At 39.4% G+C, this 20,527-nt stretch overlaps 1 protein-coding gene across 3 annotated transcripts in view; it reads right to left on the bottom strand.

The window, feature by feature from the left end:
- fnip1 (folliculin interacting protein 1) overlaps positions 1-20,527 on the bottom strand; it is a 33,731-nt gene continuing 13,204 nt past the window's right edge. For 2 of the 3 annotated variants that reach the window (XM_024266563.2, XM_024266565.2), the window contains exons 3-18: positions 19,922-20,062; positions 19,696-19,796; positions 18,008-18,082; positions 17,804-17,895; positions 17,101-17,184; positions 14,807-14,878; positions 13,433-13,568; positions 12,197-12,398; positions 11,897-11,982; positions 8,990-9,136; positions 6,916-7,085; positions 4,194-5,847; positions 3,950-4,115; positions 1,886-2,086; positions 1,686-1,801; positions 1-503 (exon numbers count right to left, since the gene is read on the bottom strand). In XM_024266563.2, coding sequence (XP_024122331.1) covers positions 425-503; positions 1,686-1,801; positions 1,886-2,086; positions 3,950-4,115; positions 4,194-5,847; positions 6,916-7,085; positions 8,990-9,136; positions 11,897-11,982; positions 12,197-12,398; positions 13,433-13,568; positions 14,807-14,878; positions 17,101-17,184; positions 17,804-17,895; positions 18,008-18,082; positions 19,696-19,796; positions 19,922-20,062 — 3,522 coding nt within the window. In that variant the 3' untranslated portion in view covers positions 1-424. The remainder of the gene's footprint in view (positions 504-1,685; positions 1,802-1,885; positions 2,087-3,949; positions 4,116-4,193; positions 5,848-6,915; positions 7,086-8,989; positions 9,137-11,896; positions 11,983-12,196; positions 12,399-13,432; positions 13,569-14,806; positions 14,879-17,100; positions 17,185-17,803; positions 17,896-18,007; positions 18,083-19,695; positions 19,797-19,921; positions 20,063-20,527) is intronic. The other variant, XM_024266564.2, reaches the window with a different exon arrangement.

The raw sequence follows: 20,527 nt of genomic DNA, 5'->3' as shown, positions 1-20,527 counted from the left end.
GTCCATATGTACGATTGCGCAGGTGAAGATACTGGGTGAAGAAAAAAAATACTACATTTATAGGCCTCAGAAAAATTTCGATCTCTCCAGGAAAATGTAAAGTCTTTGGCTTTTGCTTCCAAACATATAAAAAGTCTGGTTTAAAAAAGAAACATTCGGGTATTTTCAGAGAGGATTCAGTCTTCTGCAGAGCCTCACTCCACCTGCTCTCTACCTCCACCTGGTGGTGTAACATCCACATCACACTAAGATCAGCAGAAGTGTCGGCTCTGTCTGAGACTCTGGTCCATGAAAGTGTACACAGCTCAGGTCCTTGATAATAAAACCCCAGAAAGACCCACAGGTCAGGAAACAATGTTGGTGTTTCACAGGCAAACTTTTTCAGGTCATCAACAAGGCCTCAATGTTCTTCGTGTTGATAGTCTCATAGTAAGATCTGAGCAACGTAGGGGGAGTGAGTACTGGCAACAGCAGCCAACAGTGGAAGGTCGCTGGACTCGATTCTAGAAGCAACAAAGGAAAAGGCGAGATCAGAAGATCAGACTAAACTTCAAGATTTTACACAAAAACACAAAAAAGGTTCTGTATCTTTCCAACCCTCTGCGATCATTTTTTTAAATCATTGTTTAAAGCGTTCCCAGTGGTCTTTTAATTAGGATTATGCCACTTTTAGCCAAAAATCAAGAAACCTGTGTGATTTTCTAGGACATAGTTTCTGCAAAGCGGCAGTAGTTCCTTCAAAATTCACTGCCGAATTGTGGGCTAGACTGTTGGCATGGAAGAACCCCCCCCCCTTACTTGTGCTTGAGCTTGTGACCCACCAAGCCTATTTTTTAAGTCAAAAATATGATATTTTTCTGAACGATATTATTTCCTCTGCTCCTGAATCACGTTGAGCTCAATAAAGAAATACTCAAAAATACAAATTTGAGCTTCATTTTCTTTGAATATGTCAGAAAAATGCCACAAAAACATTTTAAAAACACCAAAAACACCATTTTCAAATTACAATTTCAATGTTGTAAGTGGGTCTTATCACAAGTCAACTTTTAAGAAACTAGACCATTTATAAAAATATTGTCTTTATACAAAGGATTAAAGACCCACTTTAATGAAAATTGTGTTTTCAACTTTTTTGTGGGATTTCTAGAATGATGGAGGGCATCTATGAAGAAAATTAAGCTCAAAATTGCATTTCTGAGTATTTATTTGTTCAAATGTTGTGAATCAGAAGCTACTACAGCAAGTCATTAGCCCCCTGCTGCCCTATATTCTAATGCATATACTTTTAGACAACTAGATCCATGTACGTCTTTGTTTTTCTCATCTGAGCTGGAATCTGGCTCAAAACTGGACAACAGATTAGCTCCAATTTCACTCGCCATTTTTGTGGAACCTTAAGTTGGGGGTGTGAGGGCCTGTAAACTAGCAGGATAGAGTCTAAACAAAGGGATAATGGGAAATGAGGCAGGCTTACTCCACACAAAGGGCAAATTTCTAATTAACCACAGCTGATCTGCAGTAGCTAAGTCCTAGAAAACAACGCGTTTTTTCATTTAGGCTAAAAATGACAAACTCATAATTAAAAAACCACAGAGAACACTTTCATAAAATATCAAAAATGATCAGAGTGGGACTCTAATTTAATGAAGTATAATTCATTAAAATTAAAAGTGAATGTTTACCCTAAAACCATGCCCAGTTCCTTCACGTGGACTCTGGTCTGACCCTTCAGATACTCAGCAAGCATCTTACTCTTGAAGTAGATCTCCTGCAGTCGGTCCTCAAGGTGCATTATACACTAAAGGAGAAAAAACAGGAGGTGATGAGTACACGGGCACCATTAGCTTTGAAGTATTTAGGACATCACAGGTTGGCAACGTACAAAGTTGGGTGAGAGGTTGAGTTTGAAGAGCTGATGAGTGGACTGCAGCAAACTGGAGACCAGACTAGAAACCAGCACTTCTTTCCCAAGTTTGTTGACATCTGTTGCTCGTCTTTGACTGCTGGCCACCTGAACTGTCCACTTGTCTGTGTCTGCTATAATGCAGACAGCCTCAGCTATAGGCTCATCCAAAACAGGATGCTGAAATGTAAAAAAATAAACTGGTTTTAGGAGCTAAAGCAGGAAAAAACCTCAAATGAATTAAAGTTTTTAGGGAAAAAAGACACTGAATGATAAGTTGGTTCATTAAAGAAGTGGTCCCAAATCTTTTTCAGGCCACAGACCGGTTTACAGTAATGTCAGATCATATTTTCATGGATTGGCCTGTATATGAGGCAAAAGTATCTGATTTTTTTTTAAAGCTTCCAGTTTTTCTTAATTTGAGGATAAAGTTTATCTTCATCCTCTGACAAATATCTGTAACTGATTTAAACTTTATTTGTACACTAGATTTTGTGTAGGAACTTTTAAAATGCAATTTAGATTTTCTCTTAATCCAAAATAGTCTAAGTGGGAGCTAACAAATTGAACAACTTTCACAGTGCAACTGGAACATTAAATAAAAAAAACCTTTATTTTCTAAATATATTAATAAACACAAATCCACAAATTTGAGTTACTTTATTAGCAGCATCCTCACAACATAGGACAACTGGTTACTGAATATTATGCATTATTATTATGGTGTGTAGGAACATAAAGAAAATAAATCCATATTTGAAGTAAAGACTCCTGGTTTTTGTTAAATCTAGATTTCTTTTATTTTGAAGTCGAAGGCTCTTGTTCTGTTTTTTTAACTGGATTTTTTCCATGAAAAAAAACTTATCAAATAGATTTTTTCTTTCTTTATTTTGTTAATTTTGCAGGCTTAGATATTTTAATTTAGCATTTGGAAGAGCCGCTTTAAGAAAGAAGCTAATGTAGCAACTTGACATGCGACAAGAATGAGTCGGATCTGGAGGAGAGAACCCTGTACCTTTTAAAATAAAATTTCCTTTAGACAAAGATTTAAAAAAAAAAAAAAAAAAAAAAACAGAAAAAAGTGGGTTGTGTTTTTGTGTTCCCCGTATCCTGCCTGTGGTTGGAGACCACTGCCTTAAGAGACCATGAATTAACAAGAAACGTATGTCAACTACATTATTACATTCAAAACTGGGAGTTTTCCTCGACCTACAGATTTATTGAGACTATTGTTCTCATGTAGCAGAAGCTGCTTTGTCCAATATGTGGCAACAAACTCTTGACTGTTTCACACACAGATAATAGAGTTGCCATTTAATTTTTCTTTATCTACAACACCTTAAAAGTCGGACGTAGCTAAAGCTAAATCTTCATCACAAAGTTCAAATCAGTTACAAACATTTTACAGAAAATGAAGATTCAATCAAATAAAGATGCCGATTTGTGAAAACTTGCAAAAGGGACATTTGAGAATTTTCCGACGGAAAGGCTGAATTAGGTAGGCATCTGGTCAGAAACTTTAGCACAGAAAATGTTCCTTTGTTGTTGAAAGAAATTCCCAATGAATGAGGATTTATGTAAAAACAAAATATGATCAATCTTTTTGCCTTGAAGGATAATCAGAGCCTGGATTGAATGTTAAAATGGGGGGGGGGGGTGCATTGTTTCTTTTACAAATTTTTTTCCAAATCAGAAACGATTTCTAGAAACCAAGAACTTTGTTTCATTGAATCTTCATCATCTGTATAAAAATATCTACCAATATTTTTAGACTTTTTTAAAAACTAAAAAACTTTTATTTAGAAATTAGATTTTCCTAAACCGGAAGCTTAAAATTCCAACTATTCGGACCAGTCGATGAAAATATTCTCCAATTTAAACCGGTCTGTGGCCTGAAAAACGATGGGGACCGCTGCATGAAAGTGAAAGAGGCGATTTGTTTGTGGGACAGGTTCAAAGGAGCACATTTGTATTTTTAAAAGTAACAATTATTTTATTTTACTTTAAATTATTGGCATATGTAGTTATTCAGAGAGTTTTTACCTGAACCGCATGGGTTAACTCGGTTGTAAGACTTTGCCGGAGCTTGTCGTCACTGGGGATTCCATGAACAACAAAGTCTGGTACGTAGGTGGGACAGTAGCCCCCAAAGAGAGACCGGCCAAAATTGGCAATGGTTGGCTTTGAGTAGTTCTCCACCAATTTTGCCCTGTAGATCAGATTTACGACATTATTATTTTTTGCTTTTCTTTTCAAATGCTTTTTACCATGTGTGTGATCTACTTGCCCAGGGAAGGGAACCAGCACTTCCTCTTGCCAGTCTTCTGTCTCCTCACTCTCACTGTCCCCCAGCGCGCTGTCTGAGCTCTCATTTCGAGGTATTTCCCAGTCATTGACAGGCAGCACTTTGCACTTTTGGTCTTTAATGCTGTTGCTTCCCTCTCGGAGGAGAGGAACAGACAACACAAGGTCCTTGTCCTGCTCAACAGGACAGCTCCTGCAGCAGCAAATGTCAGAAGAACTTGCAGAATCACACCTGCACCTCTCCTGAACATCCACCGAAGAGTCTCCTTTCCTGCTGGATCTCACCTGTCCACTAGGTGGACCTAAGCACATGACCAAACCCTGTCTAGTGCCTGCACCCTGACAGCTCGGATCTTCTAGCAGATGGATCTCCGAAGGGTTGGACAAATGTTTGTGTGCAGCATCAGTGCCGCTGGCCTCCTGCTGCTTCTCCACATCGTCTGAAGTCCTCCCCTCCTCGTGATTATCCACACTGTAATACTCATCAAATTTCTGCATGGGGTTCAGGCTCCACTGGGCCTTTGTGCTGGACGTCCGCTGCAGTGCTGGGATTGCCTTGGTCGGTTTGGTTTGGTCCTCTGATGAGCTGGTGCTGCTGGTTATTGAATGTGCTCCTCGCTGCTGAGGGTAATGTTGCTGCTTCTTGTGCTTTTTGATTTCCTCCTCCATCCTTTTTCTCTGACTCTCCGTGTCCGACTCTGGAGACAAAGAGTCTCCAATGAGGAACGTGACTTTTGTTGCAGGCTCTTGCTCATCTGCTGAAGTCACAGCCCTGGGCCCTGAGATTGCTTTACCTGGTATCACTTTTGCTCCGGCCAGGATCTTATCTGGGGGCTTCTTTTCCAAAGGGATCCCCACTTTGCTGGGCAGGTTCCCCACTGAAGAACCTATGCAAGCCTCAGCGCCAGCACTTGTGTTGTCTGCCGTGGAGAGAGACGGAGAAACACTTGGTATGGATGGGATGCTGAATTGGAGGTTGTCCTTGGTCTCTGTATCCAGCACACAGTCCTGCCTCCTCATGCACGCCGACCCAACATGCAGCTCGGTCTCTAGTTTAGCTTTTGAGACTAGAGGGACGCTCATCTCTCTGTGCAGGTCTCCAGTTTCAGGTTTGTTTGCAGTCCTAATTATTGGAATTGAGCCCTCACCAACTCCAGACTGAAGCACGCTGCTTCTGGACCCTTGACTCTCACCGCTCTCTTCCTCATCTCTCTCCTCCTCCTCCTCCTCTTCCTCGTTGTCATCTTTGGGTGGTTCACAGGAGCTCCGCTCCACCTCCATGTCCGTGTAAGTGCTGCTCTGGAGGCTATTGTCTGAGCGGTAGCTGCCGTCCTCAGCTTCGGCCTGCTGGCCGTGGGTCCCTTGGGACAGGTAATCCCCTCTGGGTTTGTGGACGGTCACGAGTACATAGTCCGACTCCTCCACCTCCCCTTTTCTAAGGGACGTAGTGATGAGGGAGCCGGGCATTACGATGGCTTCGTCCTCAGCACTGTCCAGCATGTGGGTCTCCAGCAGCTCCGAACAGCGGATAAAGTAGGTGAGGATATAAAGGAGTCTCTGGACCAGCTCCTGTCTGCGGCCAACCACTACCGTCCTGGACAGCCTTACTGGTGATCCAATTGCTCCATACAGATCCCCTAAAAAAAGAAATGTCAAATTAAGTCCTAGAATTGTCTTTGTATTCCTTTTTTTAACCACATTGTTCTAGGAACATTCAATTAAATTTGTTCCAGAGAAGTAATTCAGCTGCTTGCAGTTCCTACTTTGAACATTAGGTGTCACTATTATCCCATTAAAAAAAACAATGACGTTGATTAAAGTCTAGGGCTCTGTCCAAATTCACCAACTACTCCCATAACCCAAAAACATAGAGAGGGACTATCTAGTGTCCTGGATTTAAATGCAATTTGGCCACCATACTCACTGTTTTGTTTTTTTTATTGTTTTTGTTTTTTTTTTTAATGACAAATACGATCATATCTATTTGCAGTGGTAGAAACCTAATAAATATTTAAATAACATTTTAAAAGACTATTGAATCCACTGCGGATGATTAAAAAAAATGTAAATACATTTTTTCAAAGGACAAATCGTTCATGCATTGTGGTCAATATTCACCAATCTAGAGAGCATCGATGCACAACAAGTTTTTAGCAGAGACTTCTGGAACATTTTCAGGGCACCAGATTTTGAAACTGCAGATTCAAACACCCTAACAAAAATATAGTGCTCTGAGTAGTTAGGAAAATTAGGGCTGCCCAACCCCATTCTTAAAAAGATCTACCATCCTGCCTGTTTTCCAGTTCTCCTGGCACTTTTTGCTGCTGATCACCTGGATCAGGTGTGTTCAGTCAACCAGCAAATCAACAGAGAATAGAGCAGAGAGAACCGGAAAAAAGGAATGGCTGGAGATCTTAAGGAGCAGAGTATTAAGTCCAGTTCTACAAAAATGTTTCTTGTAGATATTTAAGAGTTAAAATTTTCTAAATTAATTTACATATATTTTCATGTCTTTAATTTTCTGAATGATTACATCATTAAAATACTAAAATTATCACCAAAAAAGTTTTTTTTAAGGCTACAACAGATTAAAAACATCAATTTGACAAAAAAGCTATAATTTTTCTTTCATAAATTGTACAAATGCCAGGAAAAAAGATCAGGACAAGTTTGGAGAGTTGTGATTCTGTGTGGGACAGACTCACCTAGCTGTGCCCACAGGGGGTTGTACGGATGTGTTTTTGCCAGCATGTCAACACTCTGGGATGAGTGTTTCTCAAGGAAGATCTTGATTGGAGGCTGACCATTTGGCATTACTGTGGGAACCCAGGCCAGGTGATTGGTCAGGACGGCTGTCAACAACGCAGGTAGGAATCTGGGGGACATCAGACACATCGCGTTGAGCACGATTCAGCACATACAAACATTGCTTCTCCTATTTGTTTGCATCTATGACAAATTACTACTGTTCCCAATTTCCCCTCCTGACCTCGTTTGGTCTTGGGAAACATGGTGTCTCCACACAGAAAATCATGAGAGTTTCTCCCAAACCACATAACACATTCTGTTTTTGCAACACACGTACACACACTTGTGACACACTCACACTAACAGCATGATTCACTTCCCAGTTCTGACCACAAGTGTCTACTTCCCTTCCTGTCTCATGATTCAACCGATCACGAAAGTCTTGTTTCATCACGTGCCAGAACAGATCACTGACAGAGGCAGGAAAATATTTTATACGTCAAGTCTGATGGAGTGCATGGAAACATGTCTTAATCTAACAGCATTTGGATGAAGCCGTTTGGTGGAGCGTGATAACGAGAATGAAGAGCTCCCTCGTTTGTAAAGGTTGCTCCTCACAATCAGAATGAGGCATAAAGTTATGAACGCGTCCACTTTCACAGGGAATCAAACTGAATTTGTAATGCTAGTAGCGACCTGCTCAGTGTACTCTGCCTTTGTCCAGCAGTAGCTGGGATAGGCTCCAGCAACCCTATGACCCTAAAGGGATTCAGCAGGTTTACAAAATGGATGTGTGAACTTTTACTGCATGAACATCTGTAAACATCCACATGAGAGCTGTTTTCTACGAGTCTCCAATCATGAAAGACATGTACACACATTTACAATATTTATATTTACATGATGTGATTCACATTTATTTTAGTTTGCATTCATTGAAATATTTTACTGTCATCTACTGTATGCTTGACTCTGTCTGACTCCTATTGTTCATAGCTTGTTTTATCATGAAATATCTTATGATTAGTTAAAGATGGCACAAAAGCATATGATGCTTCTTCAGCTAATACATTTTTGTCAAGTGATCATTAAAGTTGAATTTAATGGTATTTAAGCTGCATAACGTTTTCAAAGGGGAAAAACAAGGCAAATATTTTTTTTGAACATAACATTGGCTCCAACACTAAGAAAGATTTGGTTTTAAGTTATACATTTGCTTCAGACAAAAAGTAACTCAACAGGAGTCAGCAGAGCTTGTGGGAATTGTTGTTTAACTTAGGATAGTAAAAATATAAATAGAATTTATGACTCATGAAAAAAGGAAATTGCCGTTTTATAGAAGATAAAATTAAGTAAACAAAAAATAGGATTCAAGCATTTTGAAATAGCAAAATAATTATTTTTTTCACATAAAAACTATTAGACTCATTAAATATATTGCAAAATAAAAAAAATAAACCTTTGTAAAAAAAACATTGCTGCCGTTTTAATACTTTGAATGTGGAGAAAAACTTGAGAACAGTAAATCCTCCTTTCAGTTCAGCTTAAGGTTACATGGTGTGCGGTAGACTTCCACTTTAAATAAACTGCTGCAAAAGGATGGCATGTTCAATAAAAGCCTTGCTACCAATTCAGACGCATACAATTAGTTGGACTCGGCTTTGTAACTTCAACAATAAGCAGTTAGAGACTGGCAGGCTTCTTATTCAGCTCTTTGGAGGCAGACCATTGAAAAGCAGGAGATGCAGGCCGTCGCTGCAAATGAGGACTATTTAGTGTAATGAAGACGTTTGTTGGAGAGAGAATGAACAGTGTGCGAGTCTGCTTGTGTTTCTTTACTGATAACAATGTTGTAAAGATTCAACAGCTTTTTTAGAAGCAAGGTTCTTTGATATACCTATTGGCTTAAAGAGAATTTCTGTGATGGTCTGAAGTTAGTTTCTATGGTACAACACTTCCCCTGAGAGACACTTTGGTGGCAGAATTAGAAACTAAAGGGGAAGGTGGTGTAAGAACATGAAGACACTCAACTGGTTCTTGGAGGCCTGCTCCATCAGCAGAGAGAGTTCCCTCATGAATTGACCACAGAGCTGGTTCTTCTCCGATGCTCCAGACATCATGGTCAACCAGACGGGCTCGGCCACGCGGGGCATTGTGTAGAGGTCACAGATGGTCATCCTGGAGATGAGGTATGGCGAGGGAGGAATGAAAGCAGGAGTGGGGAGAGAAGATAAAAATGAACAAGAGATTGGGAAGAAAGAGAAAACAGACACGTTTTTGTCTGCGAGGACAAACAAAGGCGATCTCAGTTCACACGCCGAGTTCTGGGAGAGCCCTGCTGTGTGTTTGTGACAGTTAGCCAAACTTCCACGCAACCGAGCACGCACACACAGCGGCTGGGAATGTGCATATCTGTATGTGAATCAGCTCGTCTGTTAAAGGGGGCCTGGAGTTTCCATTGGAACATGGGGTGTTCCCGGAGTTCATCTCGGCCAAGATCCAAGCTTTCACAATGCATCCGGAACAATCCTTCAAATAAATACACCCCAAACTGACTTTAAAAACCTAAAAATGAACGAATTGAGTCTGAGTTGCTTGACATATTACTCTAGCTTTTCTCAGCAAAAATAAAGGTCTAGAATAGCTGCTGACAGCCCTGTGATCGGTCACAAGACTTCCACGTCCTGATCATGGGGACTGAAAATGCTAAACTGACTGAATTTGTCCAACTGGAAAAAAAGCGCAGGACATGTCAGACTGTAAACAGGTTGAACTCAATCTCTGACCTATAAAGTAGCCACTGCATAAGGGAAACAAGACAGCTGCAGGCTGTTGGAAAACACGCACCACAGTTTTTAAAACCAGGCTGGATTAAAACAATAAAATACAATTTGAATTAATCTCTACTTAGAAAATGCTGCGTGTATTCCTCAAATATAAAAATTACTTTCATTTAAATGCAATGTTTTGGATCTTTAGGGCAAAAAATAGCTTTTCTTGAAGGAAATTGTGAACTGAATCAGTTAGTAGTTTAGCAGGAATTCCCTTCCTTAATTGGGTTGCAGGATTTTTTCAAACAGGGACTTCATGGGTTTGCATAAAAAGAATATGCGCCTTTAAAAAAGCGACACAATTAAGGTGTTGAAAGTTGTTTGTTTTTACTTCATTGCATAACCTTCAACCTGCCCTCCCCAGTTATTTCAGTGGAGTGACATTTAAGACCAGTCACGGCAATATTGTTGAAAACTGACCACTAAGTTCAAAGATGGACATTTTTTCTGAAACAAATCAACAAAAAAATCTGGAATTAATTTTTTAAAAGATTTCATCCAGAGTTTGTCAACAACCGCCCTCAGATCTCAGTTTAAAAATAATTAATTTATCAGTGTAAGGCAGAGTTACATTGGCCACAGGATGAACCCACAAGAATGACTAGAGCTACAGCTCGTTACGTCCAACACATGTCTCCGACTCTCTTTACGTCAGTCGAGAAGATCCGTCTTTGGACGGCAGCATCAAATGACTCTGATCCACGTCAGTCATTCCCATGTTATGAACTTGTCTGAGGCTTTTTTAGGCACATCAACCGCACAATCCATGTTGCACATTCGTGCCATGAGAGGCTTCCATTGTGAGGAAGTCTTGGCCAGCATTAAGTGAAGAGTGAAATCTAGTCTGAGCCTGCAGCAGCTGTTCAGGTGAACTTTACGCTGTACATCTGTGAGGTGCAAAGAAACTGACCTGTCAAGCTGGGGGTCAAATTTATACGAGTAGCTATGAGGGGGCAACATTTCTGGGGCATTGTGGTTTACCAAGCGTTGTTCCAAAACTCATTATATAAAAATGCTTGTATATTTAACAAGTGAAGATTTCAGCTGAAGAACAAGTATGGCTGCAGAGGTTTCTGGTTACTTTACTCAGAGCTGTTCACAGTGTATAAATTGTATCTGGTCACAGGGGACAGGACTTTAACCCTGGTGCATCAATCCACGACTCAGAAGTCTCATTTGTACCGCAACACCCATCATAACCTGCAGTGACTTATGTCCTTCTGCAATGTGTGCAGCTTATCTTTGCCAACATGTGTGTCTGCCCACCCTCTACCAACGTCAAAGCCACATCATCATAAATAGTGAAGGGAATTTCTTCCAGTTTCCTTGTCTAGTGTTCCATGAAGTCAAAGCCCTTAATGCCAAAGGAGGCTACCTTTCCATTTAGGTTTCTAGAGGTGAGATTCTTCTAACACTTTTAGCCCAGGGCACTAGCGCTGGTCTTGCTGGCACTCACATACTGTTTACTATTCTGGTGCTTTCTTGTGACCAGAGTCTGTGGGAGATAGGGTTCCTGCTTGGGTTATTGAGGCCAGGTGTCAACAGGCATATGACTGCTGCAATGCAGATCTCAAACAGGGAACTGCCTGCCAGCGGGAGAGGAGCAAGTGAAAGTAGTAGGACACTGGCATGTGCAGCACTTATATGGGGGGTTGTGTGCTTTATGACTCAGGGAAGCACTTCTGACACACATGCAAATACGTTTTTTTTTTTCAAATTGAAGGTGCTCAGTTTTTAAACCCAAAACAACATTTTGAAATCTGCATTGCTTCTAATGCCCTCGTATTAGCAAAACTGTTGTGTCAAAGACAAGTGGAAATTTTCAGATCTATTTTTAAAAGAGGTCTTACCCAGAAACGGATTGACAGTAACAGAACTAACCTCTGCATACTGTCAGCATATTACTTTTAAACTAAGGAGAACCGAGCAAAATGCAGCACATTTTGTTTGCCTCTGATGCAGCTCCACGTGATTATGCACTTTAGATCATGGAAAAGCTAGCTTTGATGAATATGAGGAGGATAAATAAAGATTGTGGGTGATTATGTTTGCAAATGCTTTCCATGTACCACAGCATGAATTAGAAATATGTGAATGAGTTGCTAACCTGAACTCGTTCAGTCCGTCCACCATTCGGCTGTGAGCCAGAACTCTCTGACTGGCATCAGCTGACCGCCGACTCATCTTCATGGCCTTGAAAGTGGAAATGCACAAATGAAACTTTAGATATACGATGCTGAAGCTGTCAAACTGAGAAATTTGTGAGGGAGAAGACGATGAGGAGGGGAAAAAAAGTGAAACTCTTCCAGAGCCGCACACAATACAGCAACAGCCAATAGAAGTGAGTTAAAGGAAACCAGTAGTGTGACTCTTAAAGCTTAGATGAAGAGCATTTACATTCACTGACCTGCTCAATTGCGCTCTTGAGTTTGTTCATGTGACTCTCAAAGAGAGGGAAGTGGGAGAAGAAGAACTCCTGGAAGTGGCTGTTTTCCTCAGAGTTGGAAGACAGCGTGAATATAACTCCGATGGCAATCTTCTTCTTCCGGGCGACGCCGAGACTCGGGCCGCCGCTTTCGTCAGACATGTTGAAGCTTTCCTCTACTGACCTGTTCACATGAAAGTAGATAAGGGATTCAGTTTCCAAACGAGGGCCAAGGCAGAAACAATCCCAAAAAAATCTTAGCATGACATGATTTTGCTAAAAAGCCTGTTTTGTTTATGTAATCGTTTTTGCCTACTTTGAGTAAGAAAAACAGTTAGAAACATACATTTGATCAGTTGCTCTGTACAATAAAACAAATATTAAGATGGTACAGTGGTCCCTTGCTATAACCAGGTTTAACTTTCACGGTCTTGCTGATCCGTAGATTTTTTTTTCCCCACTTGCAATTTTCCATGCTCTTTTTTTAATAAACAGCACATTGTGTTCTGCATCCTGATTGGCTTTGCTGCGCCTCTTGAAAAGAATGTGTTCAGTTTGCTAAATTTACATACATTTTTGATCACGAGCAAATCTTTAGTTTCGTCTTGCTTTGTTTTTTGGTTTAAAAAGAAACAAAAGCATGAAGATGTTAATGCTTGTTTGAAAAAAAAGTAACCAAAGTGTGTAGTGAGAGGTTTAAGTCTTTAAAATATCTATAATAATGGCAAAAAATAAAGAGTATGATATAAAGACTCCTGCAACAAACAAGAGACCACAGTACAGGGGAAAAGAATGCTATCAGTAGTTTTAATTTCTATACGTTTTATTTTATTAAAAAGGATAAAATTGAGTGAAGATGATTTATTAAAAACATTTAGGCAAAAAAAACGAATGCAAAATAATACCAAGTAATAACCAAAATTTATGAAACAAAGTGTACAAGGTTGGTAATGAACCATTTGGTTACATTTTAGGGGGAAAATCACTCAAAAATAACTTAAACTGTTCTTAACCCATTGAAACATGAATTTATTTCTAGCTATAAATAATAATAACAATAACTTGAGTTTTTTATTTCAAGTAAATTTGGAGCAGCATTGGTTTGATGCATATTTGCATCAATGCTAATGTTTGATTTTGATTTTAATTTTTTTAACTTTCTGCATGTTTGCTTTAGCAGAATGATTTGAGAAGATATTTGCTTCCATAATTCCTCACCATCGGGGAAAGACGCCGTTCTCCAGGCTCGTAGTCTGACTGCGGAGCCAGCGGCGCTGATAGCTGGAGGCGCAGCTGCTGGTTAAGGAGGAGCCGGGGGACGGGAAGGGAGTGATCAAGAGGCTGCTCAGTGAGGCTGAAAGGATACAGGAGACACAAGTAGAGGTGAGAAACAATGACAAATAAAAAATATATAGCTTTAGAGAGAAAAAAAATAGTTTAGGGAGTTGTGGGTACTAAAGGGAAAAGAGTGAATCAGACTGCGAGTGCGTAGTTACTCACTCTCAATGACACATCCTTCATGCACACACAGTCAGACAAAGGAGAGGACAACAAACGCACTTCATGAAACAAGAAATTTAAGAAATGCAGCCTAACTATCGAACAGCTTTTAAGTGAAATCCGGTATTATCTACCCTACTAACAGTCACATGCTGAAGCTGTTGGGCAATCTGGCTGTACACCAGGCTTGGCATGATAAAGACAACACACAGTACATGCCCCTGATCACGGGGTTATTTACAACCCTGCCAGGAGGCACAGATCAACAGTCACATGAACCGTGAAAAAGGTGTGTTATCTTTTGTCTGTGTGTGCGCGCAGGCTAATGACATCACATGGTGATGAATATCAAAAGATCCATTACCGGAAACTTTACTAGACAAGAGGAAACTAGGTTAAAAAAAGGAACATGCAAGCAGTGGGTGGCAGGCGGGGAGAGATCAAAGGATGAGGCTGAAATGAAAAGTTCATTTAGTAGTAGGAGGCTTGAGAGCTGCTATATTTAATCCTCCGCATGTGACCCGTGTTCAAACAGAAAGCACAATGCCAGTCGTGCCAATGACACTCGGTGATGTTTGGAGAGGGGGAGCGGAGCTGGGGGGCAGAAAGGTCAGTTTCCATGGGACAAAGTTTCCAAGTTCATTGAGGTTTGTACAAGCAGCCTCTTTAATCCTTCAAGAATCTCTTTTTGCCTTTTGTAGGGTATTGAAAACTTTTCATGGCTCTAGAAGTAACAGTTTCACACACCCATCAACGTGGAGAGGAAATCCCTGAGTCACCATCATCCCCACTTTAAGACTTGTGCACGACTGATTCAATTACTTGTGATTTTGTAACAGTTTAAGCTTCGCCCTCGATGAGTGAGGTTGATGAGGTCAGACACTTTCACATAACAAGTAAGTGCTGATCAAACACAATCTGAATTTGGGCCACCTCTTACTAAAGGTTGTAAATATCTTCAGAAAACCCACAAAGCTTGACACGTTTCTGTGCTTCAAGATTTAATTCTTCTATAGAGTTCGATGTAAAACTCAGATGTAGAACGGAGTGTAGGTCAATCCAGGCTTTAGCCATTAAGTCTCATTAACGTACCTGACCTGGCGATGCCACTGTCCCTCTCATCGTGCGGCCCTCGACCTGGCATGTCCATGGGGTGACTGTGACCTGTTACAACAGAAAGAACAAAAAAGGAAGAGACAAAAAATGTTTTTGATCAGGTGATAAACAAATACAGAGAGCAGGCAACTAACTTTAACAGACTTTAATGTTAAAACATGCAGATAGACACCATCATCTAAGAAAGTTAGAGGAACTGTGGAGCTTTGCATGTCCGCAGATAAATAGCATCCCATATCCAAGCTTAAGCAACTCTACTGATCACGGGTATGAAGCGGAGCACCTTTTGTTTTTGTAACTCCAACAAGAGGAAGTCAAAAAGCACTGCAGTTGTGACAGTGTGTTACTCAACAACTCTGTAACGACTGTGGCTTTTGCTTCGACAAATCTCTCAACAGAGCACTTAACCTCAAGATCAAAACAAAGTTCACATTCACAGCATAAATAAAATAAAAAATAAAAAACACAAATGCAGCATATCAAGAGTGCCACTTGTGCGCCATAAATCTTCCAGTCTGGTATGATGTGAATATTCTAATTTGATTAAAAATGCATTTCCATTTTGCAGTACCATTAGAAAGGTGTCAAGAATCTTAAAATTATTTAGGCAACAGCATATAAACATAAAATAGCCTAAAAAAAAATCATTAGCCATAGAAAAATAATAAGGGTCTGACTGGATGGTTTTAATTGAAATATGCAATCAATTACAATCCAGCAACACGGCTATTAAAAATGAGCTTTACTTTTAAACTCCACAAATTTGTCAAATTTTCTTTTAAACTCCACTAATTTGTCAAATTTTGAGTTTTGAAAAGCATACCCAGTCGAAAAAAAACTTTAATTAAAAAAATGTGCGCTTTTTCTAATTAATTTAAGAACTATATGCTCCCTAGCAGCCTTTAAGGGAAAAGAGATATATGGCAGAGATGAATAATAGAAACCAAGATAAGATTTATGAACCCTTATAAAGGAAGAAACAGGCAGCCTGATGTTTAACTGGAGTAAAAGTGAATGACAGTTAGAAATATTGTTCACTTCTGTTACCTTATCAGTCAATTAGTAGGTAGTGTCAGCCTTACACTTTTCTTAGATACACAGAAAAAGGTGAGAAAAAACGTCACAGAGGAAGTGGCCTGATTGTTTATTTCCTCTTTCTTGAAAATGAACCCACAAAAGTTCATGACATACTGTTCTGGTGGAGGTTTGTGTATGATGCTGCGTTTACACTGTTCTCAGAATCCACCGTTCAAGAGACCACTTTCGATGAAAAGTCTATGCAAACGCACGTAAAAGCGTTTTTCAGGCTTCACTTCTAGATTTGCAAGTTTTTAAGTCAGTTTTTGGGCTCTATATACAAACAACTGATTGTGTGTTGAAAGTTAAACCAGTTTCAGGGATTTGGATTTGGTAGAATCCTTTTTAATTCACAGAAGCCACAACCATTTGATAAGTGATCCTGATGGATATATTAATAACTACAGTTTGTGCCAGTTGGAATTATTATACCAAGTCTTTCATACAACGTAATAAAGCTGCGAGAGAAAAAGCCTGAAGCAAGATTTGACATTTCGCACCAGGTCTCTTCCAGCTGTAGGCACATGCGCTAGCTAGTATCGGGTAGCGCCAGTCCAGTGTGAACACCGTATTTACATGCCTGAGTATATGTAGCATAACTGTACAGAAATAACAGTAAATATCAATGAGTGTGTGTGCTTTCTGGTCAAGTGTACCACCATTTAAAGGTTTATAGAAAAATAAAGACAAAATGTCTCCAAACACCACATTATAAATCTATTAAACACTGAAAACAGACAGAGACATGCTGATCGGGGAATGACACAAGAGGAAAATGCAAACCAAAATATGACTACAGTAACCAACACCAGCAAAAAAACATGCTATTTATGGGTGTGCAGTAATACCCCTTGGTCAGATAAACAGATGCATTTATGAATTGACAGCTCATTTATTGTTGCTTTCATTCTCAGTTTTAACAATGGGAAGTTTCGCTTCAACTTCTTTAATGGAAAACAAAAAGCTGTTCAGATAAACTTTTGGTCGACTTAAGTGGTGGGCTTATGACCCAAGGTATTCACATACACACCCTTCTACTTCATGCCAGTACTACTAGTTCTAAAGCCAAGATTAAAGACAAAAGCATGCACCCAATAAAGCCATATCCACAGCAACCACCATTAATCCAGCTAGAGCCTCTACAGACACATGCAACTGGCGTACAGCGGTCACAGCCAGTTCGAAGCGCCAACCTGAAAAGAAAGAGGCGCTCTTGATGAGGCGCAGTGGGCCTTGTTCAGAGAAGGCCCTTCGAGGGCTGCAGAGCTGAGAAAATCCTGCGCAACATAGAAACATGGAAGAGAGAGCAAAGAAAGAGAGGGGGAAAAGTGACAAAACAATGAACCAGGATTAGTGAGTGAGTCAGGAGAAAAACAAAGGCCGAAACTTTCTGTTCGACCCTCCTGTTAGAGTCGACTTTTAGTCTGGAAAGAAAGAGAAAATGTATGAAAGTACATGATAATTCATTATTAGATTATTTTCTTTCTTCATTTAAAAGGCTAGATGGATAGGTACGATTTTTTTTTAAGTTTTATAAAACATAAGGAAGTGCCAAAAGCATCCACATTACTTGATGGTCCAAAAGATCATTAGCCCTTCAAATTTTTGGAAAGTTACTAATTGGTGGAAGTTTAGATGGACAAAAAAAGGAGAGTAAAAACGCTAAAATATTTAAAAGTGAGAAATAACATAAAATACAAAGATAAGAATTAAAAAGCTGAGAAAATGACAAAATGCCAGTCAAAGTTGGCCTTCAACTACAACCATCACCACTTAGATGAGTATTCCAACTACTAAATATATTAAGAAAAAAAACATGAAGTCTTTCTACAAGTATATTTTTCATGAAACTGGGGATGAATGCAGATGTGGTTGTGGAGGTGTTGCATTGGTTACCCATGTTCCCGAGAAGATTGTTGGGCCCCGTGTTCTGCTCTGGCTTCAGGGTGTTGGTCTCTGGCCCAATAAACTCAAGGCTGTCCTGTAACCTATTGAGGGATCAGACAGATAGAGTTCAATAAAAATGAGGAGGTTTATCTTGTGTTTTCTTGCCATGTGACTAAGACAGCAACGTGTATGTGTGTTTGAGCGTGTCCTTACGTGTTCAGGCTGCCGTACACACTGCTCCCTGTTTTGGCTGTAAAAACCTTACTCAGCATCAGCTGAGGCGGCGATCTGACAAGAAGATAGGAAAGGGACAAAGATCAACACACTTGAGAGTCTATGCGTCAACTTGGCACATGTGCTTTTCTTTTGCTTTTTCAAAACAGCTTGCTTAGTTTTTAATGTATTAGACTAGTGTGATTGTTTTTAAAGACGCACTCCAGTGAAAATTGTGCTCTTTGGTGTTTCTAACATATTCTTGTGGCATTTATATAGAAAATTAAGCTTAAAATTTCATTTCTATAAATAAAGAAAACAGGTGCTTCTTGAAAAAACTTGTAGTTGTGATGTAGAAGCTACAATCAACAGGCCACAGGCTCCATTCTGATGCATCCACTTGCAGACAACTAGATCCATGTACAAATTAATTTTCCTCATCCGAGCTGAAACCTGGCTAAAATCTGTACAACAGGATAGCTCCCATACTGCTCGACATTTTTACTGTACAGGTAACATTATGTTAGGGGTGTGAGGGGCTGTAAGCTAGCAGGAGAGCACGTAAACCGAGGCAAATTTCTGCTGAACTAAGAAAATGACTTTTTTTGGTTAAAAGGGGGATAATCATAACTAAAAGACTACTGGGAACACTTTTTCCAATTGATCAAAAGATGACTGGAGTGGGTCTTTAGTAGAGCGGCCACGATTTGTCGACTAATTGACAACTAATCGATGACTAATCGACTATTAAAATAGTCAACGACTAATTTAATAGTCGATTTATGTTATATGGAGTCAGAGTGTACTGAAGTTGAAATTTATAATGGCATTATGCTAGCTTTTTGGCCTATTTTGGCATTTATTAAGGTTTTTAGGCTAATTTGGAGTTTAGCTAATATTTCAGCTACATGCTAGCTATTTTTGGCTAATTTAGGCTTTGTTTTAGGTTATTTTGGAGTTTAGCTAATATTTCAGCTGTGTGCTAGCTGTTTTGGCTAACTTGGGTTTTTTTTGTTTGTTTTTTTAGGTTAATTTGACATTTAACTAATATTTTAGCTGGCTATCAGCTTCAGCGCTTTCAGCAATCAACTTCAGTATTTTTAGCTATCAATTTCCACATTTTTAGCTATCAATTTTCGCATTTTCAGCTATCAATTTCCACATTTTTAGCCATCAGCTTCAGCGTTTTTAGTTATCAATTTCAGTGTTTTCAGCTATCAACTTCGGTATTTTTTTAGCTATTAATTTAAGCATTAGTTGCTGTCAATTTTAGCATTTTTAGCTATCAATTTCAGCGTTTTCAACTATCAACTTCAGTATTTTTTAGCTATCAATTTAAGCATTAGTAGCCGTCAATTTCAGTGTTTTCAGCTATCAGCACTAGCATATTCAGATTACAGTTTTCACAATAGCATTATCACAGGTAATGCTAAAAATCTAGTTTTTAGTTAGTTTAAAGCAAATGATGGTTAAGATGGGTGTTTTACATCCCACTTTGCGCATGTCCCAATTAGTCGACTAATCGGAAAAAATAATCGACTATTAAAATAATCGTTTGTGGCAGCACTAGTCTTTAAATAAAATATTTAGATTGATTTTGTTTTATGTTTTTTATATTGATAATATAAAAGTTTTTCCTCTTTGTTTTATGTCATAAATGACTGATAAAGCATCTGCATTTCTCTAACCGGATCTGGTGGATTTTGAGTGTGGAGCCTTTGTAGCTCATGGCCACAGAACCAAACATCATCTCCCCCAGCATCACCACATCAGATGAACACCTGGAACCCTTGGGAGACAAAAAAAATTTAATGCAATTACTCTTGGAAGGAGTCCAACACAATTTCATGTGAAAGTCTAAACAGTGCATAGGTATGAATAAATGAACGTGCAGATCTCAGACTTAAGTGTTACCTGGAAGCGGAGGCCGTGCTCCTTGGTTTCCTTAGTTTCAGAAGTGCAGGAGGAGGAGGAGCTGTCCAAGGAACTGCAGCTCCCTCTGGCAGGACGGAGCTGACAGCATTTTCCAAACATCTTTACCTGGCCGTCAGTGCTCTGTGGTAAAGAACAAAAAAACAAAATGCTCGGGATGGGTGCAACTGTCACAAGCTCATTTGATTGCGCAAACTTTGTTCTTCGATTTCATCTAATTTAGTTTAAATGTGGAAACATTTCCAAAGTTTGTTGCGTTCAACAACAGGTGGCAACTTTGAACATTAATATAGCTTTTTGCAAAATGAAAATATTACTTATCCAAAGAGTTGCACTTGCAATTTTCTTTTCTGATATTAAAGAAAAGTTTGAATCACAGATTTAAAAATGCAGGAGCAGATCAGAGCAAAAATAATAAGATTGTTTTTATTTATTTTTAATGGGGCATCCGGCGTAAAATCTCTGCCAAATCACTGCTGTGAAACAGGGGGTGCCGTTTCGTTGTGGCGACCTCAAAAATGGGGATTTATTTTTTTAATGGATTTTCATGCTTGGGGAAAATAGGTAATCAAAAAAAGTTGATGGGTA

This window comes from Oryzias melastigma, linkage group LG14 (genome assembly GCF_002922805.2).
Source record: "Oryzias melastigma strain HK-1 linkage group LG14, ASM292280v2, whole genome shotgun sequence".
Taxonomy (NCBI): domain Eukaryota; kingdom Metazoa; phylum Chordata; class Actinopteri; order Beloniformes; family Adrianichthyidae; genus Oryzias; species Oryzias melastigma.
Note: the sequence above shows the minus strand (reverse complement) of the source record. Positions and strands in the feature narration are given on the sequence as shown.